Source organism: Galeopterus variegatus, unplaced genomic scaffold (genome assembly GCF_000696425.1).
Source record: "Galeopterus variegatus unplaced genomic scaffold, G_variegatus-3.0.2 Scaffold1245, whole genome shotgun sequence".
NCBI lineage: Eukaryota > Metazoa > Chordata > Mammalia > Dermoptera > Cynocephalidae > Galeopterus > Galeopterus variegatus.
In genome coordinates, this window is record NW_007727356.1 from 22,048 (window position 1) to 30,216 (window position 8,169).

At 40.0% G+C, this 8,169-nt stretch overlaps 1 protein-coding gene across 3 annotated transcripts in view; it reads left to right on the plus strand.

The window, feature by feature from the left end:
- Nucleotides 1-3,753: 3,753 nt before the first annotated feature.
- Nucleotides 3,754-8,169, plus strand: part of DIS3L2 (DIS3 like 3'-5' exoribonuclease 2) — a 370,978-nt gene continuing 366,562 nt past the window's right edge. For all 3 annotated transcript variants that reach the window (XM_008575848.1, XM_008575846.1, XM_008575847.1), the window contains exons 1-2: nucleotides 3,754-3,902; nucleotides 4,546-4,703. In XM_008575848.1, coding sequence (XP_008574070.1) covers nucleotides 3,851-3,902; nucleotides 4,546-4,703 — 210 coding nt within the window. In that variant the 5' untranslated portion in view covers nucleotides 3,754-3,850. The remainder of the gene's footprint in view (nucleotides 3,903-4,545; nucleotides 4,704-8,169) is intronic.

Sequence of the window (8,169 nt, forward strand, 5' to 3'; positions counted from 1 at the left end):
ACTCACTATTTTTGACAATGCCCCTGGAGTGGAATTCTCCTTGTTAAGTGCCAAGTAAATTTAGTTCCCTCTGGCAGTGGAGCTGTCAGTCTTCACAGCTTGCCCTGCCCTAGTAGGCCTTCCATACCAAGGAGTTGGGAGTGAGTGTGGATGGTAGGAGCCCCAAGCTAAAACACCACACATGTCCACTGTTCTTACCAAGATTCAGTAGATTTTCTTGAACCAGGACTTCTCAATTTGTTTTATGTTTTTGTCAATATCCAGATCTTGAAATGGTTTTGAGAATTGTGTCTAATTTTATTGTTTTTGTTTTGGAGAATATATTTGTCACGTTCCTCATTCAACTGTTCTGGACATTCTTTCCCCTGCTTTCTCCCTTTTTCTCTCTCCCTCCATTTCTCTCTCTCTGTCTCTCATTTTTAAACATTTAAATTTTATTCAAACTGGTATTTATTCCAGAATGTGTTATGAAGTAGGGATCTACTGGCTTTTTTTTTTTTTTTTCCTTTTTGTCTTTTTTCGTGACCGGTAACGGGATCGCAACCCTCAGTGTCACGCCCGTACCGCGACTGGCAACGGGATCGCAACCCTCGGTGTCGCGCCCGCACCGCGCTCAACCAGTGAGCGGACCGGTCTCTATATGGAATCCGAACCCTTGGTGGGAGCGCCGTCACGCTCCCAAGCGCTGCACTCTACCGAGTGCGCCACCGGGCCAGCCCATAATGGCTTTTTATTTTTAATGGTGTTAAGTAGTGTCTTGACTATTTGTTGACTAATCTATGTGTTTCTCGTTGATGTGTAACATTATTTTTCTAATTTCAGTGAGATTTATTTTGATCCCATCCTTTTTTTTTCTTTATTCCATCAATTATACCCTTTTTCACTTGTTTTTCCTATCTCTTGCTTTCCATTGGCAGCTTCTTCGTTTCTGAATTGTCTCACCCTTTTCTCTTTAAACCAGTCTTTTGACTTTATCTCTTTGGGTTTTCTTCACTACGCAGGCTCATAAATTCCATCTGCTTTTGCTACTCGTAAGGGCTGAGACTAGGCTAAGACCAGTGAGACGCCTAAGGCACAGAAATTCTAGGAGGCTCTCACTCTTGGGTCCTGCAAGTGAAGGACTAGCACTTGTAAGACTTGTTCTGTTTCAGATTTTGCACTCTAGGTGCCTGGCTTGCCCCACCATAGTCCTGGACCTGCTACTCGTACTTCTCACTAGTATGTGTTTCTTGTAACCTGATTTCTGTCCCAAATGGGCTTCCTTTATTCAAATTTCAGAGCACCTCCTATGCACTGTGCTTTGTGCTAGGTTTGGTGAATATAAAGTGTCTCAAGACACCATTTCTTTCACTCACATGTTTCCTTCAAATTGATTCTTTCTCAAGTCTAATCCCTTTTCCCCATTTTTCATTATTCCTGTATTTTGTACCATGTGATATTGTTGACTTTTACTGCCTGTTCATCCTAAACCTAGCCCACCTCATAATGATAGCTATTTCCACAGTAGGACACCATCTTTAGGAACCAAAGGGCAGTGGGCAGTATATCAGTAGCTCTTATTCTAGAAGTTAGTGAGGACTGGAAATTGACTTGTACTTTCAATGTGTCACGGTGGGGGTGCCCAGGATTTCTCCAGGGTTTATGGGCCTTCACAAATATGTCATAGGGAAGGGAAGATTGCTTATTCATTCCTTGTCCTAGACTGTCCTTTATATCAGTGTACCCTTTCTTGGCAATCTCATCATTCTTAAACGCTTTGGGCTTTTAATCTTTACTCAAAAGGCTGGCTGATTTCTCTAAGTTGTGCTCCAATTTTCAAGGATCTGGTGGATTGCACCTTGTGGAGATATGTGATACCCCAGGAAGAATTCATCATCCTCTCTAATGTAGTGATGTTATCATCCCCTGGTCTCCTAGCTGGAAATCTCACACAATTGCCATGTCCTTGCTTGCCTCCAGATCTGCCTGATTGCCAGGTGGTGCCAGTTTGTCATGTGTAATACCATGCTAAGGGCTCCTTCTTTTCAGTGTCTGCCTGTACAGCTTGAGTTTGGGCCTGCCTTTCCTTTCACCCACCTGTTCCGGTTCTCTCCTGTGGTGCAGCTGCCACTAGTCTCTCTGAGTTCCAGAGGACTCTGAGTGCTGTGCTAGGTTAACTTTTCCTGAAACATAACTCTGATTGCTTGTTCTTCTTTTCTGCTCATTCATGCTTCAGAAACTCCTTAGTGCCTTTGAAAAACCGGGCTGGTGTTTTAGACCTTCCAACTTGTTTTAATTTCCTTGCCACTGCCTTTCTTCATATAGGCTGGCCTCTCTCCAAGTGGAATTGATGTTGCAATAACCTTCCTGTGTTTTTCTATTTGCGTCTCTGTTTTTGTTTCCTTCTGCCAGCAGTATGCTTTTCTCACATTCTTAGTTCATCCTTAAAGTCTTTCCTAAAGTTCTCTCGGATTTCCTGACCAGCGTACTCTATTTCCCTCCAATCATATGTATTTTTATCTATACTTTTAAAAAATGTAGTGCTTATTACTTACCAACTTGTATCGATTGTCTTTCAATATGATCTAAAGAATGTAATTAACCTTTGATGCCTGGCTGAAGTATTTGTTGAATTAATGAGTGGATGAATAAGTTTCTGGATTAAACCCTCAGATGGTCTGGACTCTGTGTGCCTTTTGCATTCCCTTGCTGCTTGTGTAAGGCCATTTCTTTCTCTCCTTTCTTGTAATTGGATTAATTTTATCTCTGAATCTCTTCATATATCAATAAGCAGTCTGTGACACTTTGTCTCTGTTGCTTCTCCTGGGTTAGTATTAATTCCAATTTAAGGAAAAATTACATCATTTTGGTGAAGGATGTGTGTGGGAAATTTAGAGGAAACTAGTGTTCAGAATGACATATTGATTCATTTTATGGGAAAGCAGGCTGCCTACCAGGATATGGAAATTTGCAAGTATAGACTTGACTCCTGGGCCTGTGGCCAGCAAGAGACAAGAAAGTAGAAGTTGTGATGACATGTTCAGTATCCAGGTGTCAGGCCAGGGGGCCAGCTGCAGAGCCTCACATTCCAGTCTGCTGATCCAGTCAGCTCCTCTTGTATTCTTAGAAGCAGCTGTCTGAGCTTCTGATCAGACAATTGGTTTGAGGAGATGGCAGGTAAGAGTAGGGGAATAGATGTCTAAGTACAAATATTGCCATTTTTTGAAAGCTTGTGAACCATCTGGAGTTTCCTGCATAGTTTTCGACCTCAAATTATGGCGATGAATTAGGTTTTGTTGATGAATTCTAAGGAATTGACTTATTTGGTTTCACAGAGTTACTGTACATTATTTGTCCAAGGTTTAAACTTAGTAAGTGCCACATCTTCAGCCCTAGTTTAGTACCTATTCCATTACAACTTTTAGATTCTAAGTCTTCATACCATTTTTTCAAAACCACCTTTTCTCCTATTTCTGCACATTTTACAAACTGAATAGAACTGTATAATTCCTTATTTTCCTTCTCATTGCCTCATTTGTGGAGATGTTTAGTTGAAGTGGCCCAAAGGAGCAGTCTAGTGGTACCTGGGAATGTGAAGGCCTTGAAAAGAAATTGGGGACAGATGGTGTGCTTGACTAACTGTCCAGGAGAATGTGACGGCAGGACCAGGTGGGGCACTGTATTGCCTTTGCCATCCAAGTTTTAGGTTTCCAAGAGGACAGAGGAGGCTACAGGTTAACTGCTGTCCAGTCACCAGTCTCTCTTTGGTTTCAGCTAGTTACAGCTGAGCTGCTTACGGCAGAAAGAAGGCTGAGCTGAGCAGTGGAGGCTCCCCTGGATCTGGAGAGAAGAGGCAATCTTGGAACCAGTAATGAGCCATCCTGACTACAAGCTGAACCTCCGGCCCCTGGGGACCCCCAGAGGTAGTGAAAGGAAAATGGAGTCTGCCCAAGCAACTGGAAAACTGAAATCCAAGAGGAATGGGTGTGGAGGGAGGGCGGCTCTTAGAATAGAGGGGGACTATAATTCTTTTGCTGACCTGTTAAATATTCTCCTGTGTTATTTATTCTTGAATTAGGTGTGGTCTTTTGTTGTCTTCATTTATTATTATATTGAGTACAGATGTTTAATTTTAGAGGGGGACTATAATTCTTTTGCTGACCTGTTAAATATTCTCCTGTGTTATTTATTCTAGAATTAGGTGTGGTCTTTTGTTGTCTTCATTTATTATTATATTGAGTACAGATGTTTAATTTTCTACAGAAAAGTGACTTTCTTTTAGGAATTCCTATGCTTGAAAAGTTTGTGTCTATAAACAGCAAAGCATACTGAATCCGTTATCCAGGTTATTTTCCTTACATGTTATGGTGCTGATTTAAAACTCATCTCATCTATGTGCATTTTTTTCATGTTTCCATACTCATTCTTTCCTTTTTGTAATTGTTTGAAATCAGGAGTTTCATTCTCTCGTTAATCTTTCTAAATAATAAAAAAAGATGTAATGTCTCTAGTTTTAAAAATACAGAGATGTCCAAGGAAAGATTGATTGCTGCCTCATGTTCCTAGGTGTGTCCTCTGTGGTTGGCCCACATGGTGTTGGTGTTTCGCCAGGTGACAAAAAGTCAAAGAGCAAGTCCATGCGAGGAAAGAAAAAGAGCATATTTGAAACCTACATGTCCAAGGAGGATGTTTCAGAAGGCTTGAAGAAAGGAACGCTTATCCAGGTGCTTAATACCTACTGGAAGGCTATTCCCTGAATATGTAGAATTTGAAGTAACATACTATTCATTAAACAATTTCCTGTTCTGTGCTTTGTGCTTTGGGAGAGATGATGACATAACAGACATAGGGCTTACTGCTTCTTAGACCAAAAGTGCATTTAGAAGTGATAAGCACTACAAGTCAGGGACTGGCAAAGTACCCTGAGATTTGAGAGGAGGGAGCCATTATTTCCAGTTTGGCTTGCCTAGGGATGCTTTATTGGAAGAGATATATTTGAGTCAGGCCATGGCTTGCTGCAGTTTGAATAACTGAAGATAAGAGAGAGCTTTACAAATGGAGGGACCAGGGTGAGCTACTAAGACAGAAGTGGAAAATAGGGTTTGGATATATGAAACATTGAATAGTTCAGGTTGCCCGCAGCATGTGGAAGCTGAATGACCAAGAAAAATGGATAAGGTTGGAAAGGAAACAGTAAACAGCAAAAGATAATATTTATCGAGTACTTTGTAGTTTATGAAATATGTTCACAAGCTAGTTCAGCAGTTTGGCTGAGCAGATGTTTATTGAGCATCCACTGTGAGCCAGGAACAGTTGTGGTTGGGAGTATACTGCATGAGTACTCTAGAGACCAAGGTGGATGAGACTGCCTTTCTGAACTGAAGAGCTTGCAGCCCAATGTGAGGAGGCAGTTATGTGAACAGATGATTTGGGGATAAAATGGCAGATGCTCAGATAAAAGGGTGATCAGGTGTATGGGACAGTGTTGGAGGGAATCTGGGGAACTGTTGACTGAGGTTCTAGAGAGGCTTCCTGTAGGAGATGACACCTGTGATAGGCATTGAAGGAAGACTAATTTGAGCCTATTAGATGAGTGATATGCATGTGGGAAGGAGGTACGGAGAGGCAGTGGCATTAATGAAAACATGACTTGTGAAACAGTATAGAGTAAGGCAGCTTAGGTCTCTTTGGGCATGAAATATAAGGCAGGTAGTAGGTAATGAGGCTGGAGAGGCAGGCAAGGTGACATATCCTTTGAATTAAGTCTATTTCATTATTCTTGGATTAGTAAAGAAATATTGCCATGTGCTACTTGGCTCACTTGAGTATGTTGACTATGTCCCATTTTCTCTTATTCTGAGAGCCCAGCTTCTATATTTATGTTTTTGGCTGAAAATCCATCTAATTAACAGATACTATCATTTTCTTTTCTTTTTTTTTAATCACCTTTCTATATTTGCTTGTGGTCAAGTGCACATGTGATTGATGTAGACTCTTGAATGGAAAACTGGCTTTTAACAAGCGAGTTGATCTTTCTTATTCTAGGAGTACTGTTATGATTCCCCTTGATTTTTTAAAAATTTAATTTAATTTTATCAATATACAATGTAGTTGATTTTTGTGTCCCTTTACCAAATCCTCCTTCCCAACTCCCACCTCCATCAACAACATATCTGTTCGCTTGTCTTAACAAGTTCAAGGAATTGTGATTGTTGTGTCTTCTTCCCCACCCCCCATTTGTTTGTGTATTTATTTATTTATTTTTAGTTCCCACAAATAAGTGAGAACACGTGGTATTTCTCTTTATGTGCCTGACTTACCTCACTTAATGTAATTTTTTCTAAGTCGATCCATGTTGCTCCGAATGGTAGTATTTCACTCTTTTTTATAGCAGAGTTGTGGTATTACATTGTGTGGATATACCACATTTTCCTTATCTACTCATCTGACAATGGACATTTGGGCTGGTTCCAACTTTTGGCTATTGTAAACAGTGCTTCAATAAACATTGGTGTATAGGTATCCCTTCGACATGTGATTCCCATTCCTCTGGGTATATTCCCAGCAGTGGAATAGCTGGGTCATATGGTAGATCTATCTGTAATTGTTTGAGGAAACTCCAAACCATTTTCCATAAAGGCGGCACCATTTAGCAGTCCGGTTCCTTTTTCTCCACAACCTTGCCAGCATTTATTATTCTCAGTCTTTTGGATATTAGCTGTCCTAATTGGAGTGAGGTGGTATCACTTACCATCTGGTTTTGATTTGCATTTCCCGAATGCCGAGTGATGTTGAGCATTTTTTCATGTGTCTGTTGACCATTCGTATATCTTCCTTTGAGAAATGCCTATTCAGCTCCTTTGCCCGTTTTTTAATTGGGTTATTTGCTTTTTGCTGTAAAGTTGAGTTCCTTGTATATTCTGGATATTAATCCTTTGTCAGATGTATATTTTGCAATATTTTCTCCCACTCTATTGGTTGTCTTATAACTCTGTTAATTGTTTCTTTTGCTGTGCAGAAGCTTTTTAGTTTGATATAATCCCATTTGGTTATTTTTCCTTCCTTGGTTGCCTGTGCTTTTGGCATTGTATTCATGAAGTCTGTGCCCATTCCTACTTCCTGGAGTGTTTTCTTTAAGGAGTTTTGTTATATCAGGGTGTATATTAAACTCTTTGCTCCATTTTGAGTTGATTTTGGTATATGGTGAGAGATATGGGTCTAGTTTCATTCTCCTGCATATGGATATTCAGTTTTCCCAGCACCATTTGCTGAAGAGGCAGTCTCTTCCCCAATGTGCAGATGTGGTGCCTTTGTCAAAGATCAGATGGCTGTAGGTGTGTGGGTTGATTTCTGGATTCTCTATTCTATTCCATTGATCTTTGTGTTTGTTTTTATGCCAGTACCATGCTGTTTTGATTATTATATCTTTATAGTATAGTTTAAAGCCAGGTAGTGTTATGCCTCCAGCTTAATTTTTTTTGCTCAGAATTGCTTTGGCTATTTGTGGTCTTTTGTTATTCCATACAAATGTTAGGATAGTTTTTTCCAACTCAGAGAAAAATGTCATTGGAATTTTGATGGGGATTGCATTGACTTTGTAGATCACTTTCTGTAGTATGGACATTTTCACAATGTTAATTCTTCCAATCCAAGAGCATGGGATATCTTTCCATCTTCTTGTGTCCTCTTTAATTTCTCTCAACAGTGGTTTGTAGATCTCTTTGTAGAGATTTTTCACATTCTTGGTTAACTTTATTTCTAAGTATTTTATTTTTTGGTGGCTATTGTAAGTGGGCTAGCTTTCTTGATTTCTTTTTCTACATGTTCGCTGTTGGAGTATAGAAATACTACTGATTCTTGTGTGTTGATTTTGTATCCTGCAACTTTGCTGAAATCATTTATCAACTCTAGGAGTTTTTTTGTAGAGGTTTTAGGCTGTTCGATATATAGGATCGTGTCATCTGCTAATGGGGACAGTTTGACTTCATCTTTTCCAATCTGGATTCCCTTTATTTCCTTCTCTTCTCTGATTGCTCTGGCTAGTACTTCCAACACTATGTTGAATAGGAGTGGTGAGAGTGGGCATCCTTGTGTAGTTCCTGTTCTTAAGGGAAAAGCTTTCCCCATTCAGGATGATATTGGCAGTGGGCTTATCATATGGCTTTAATTATGTTGAGATACTTTCCATCT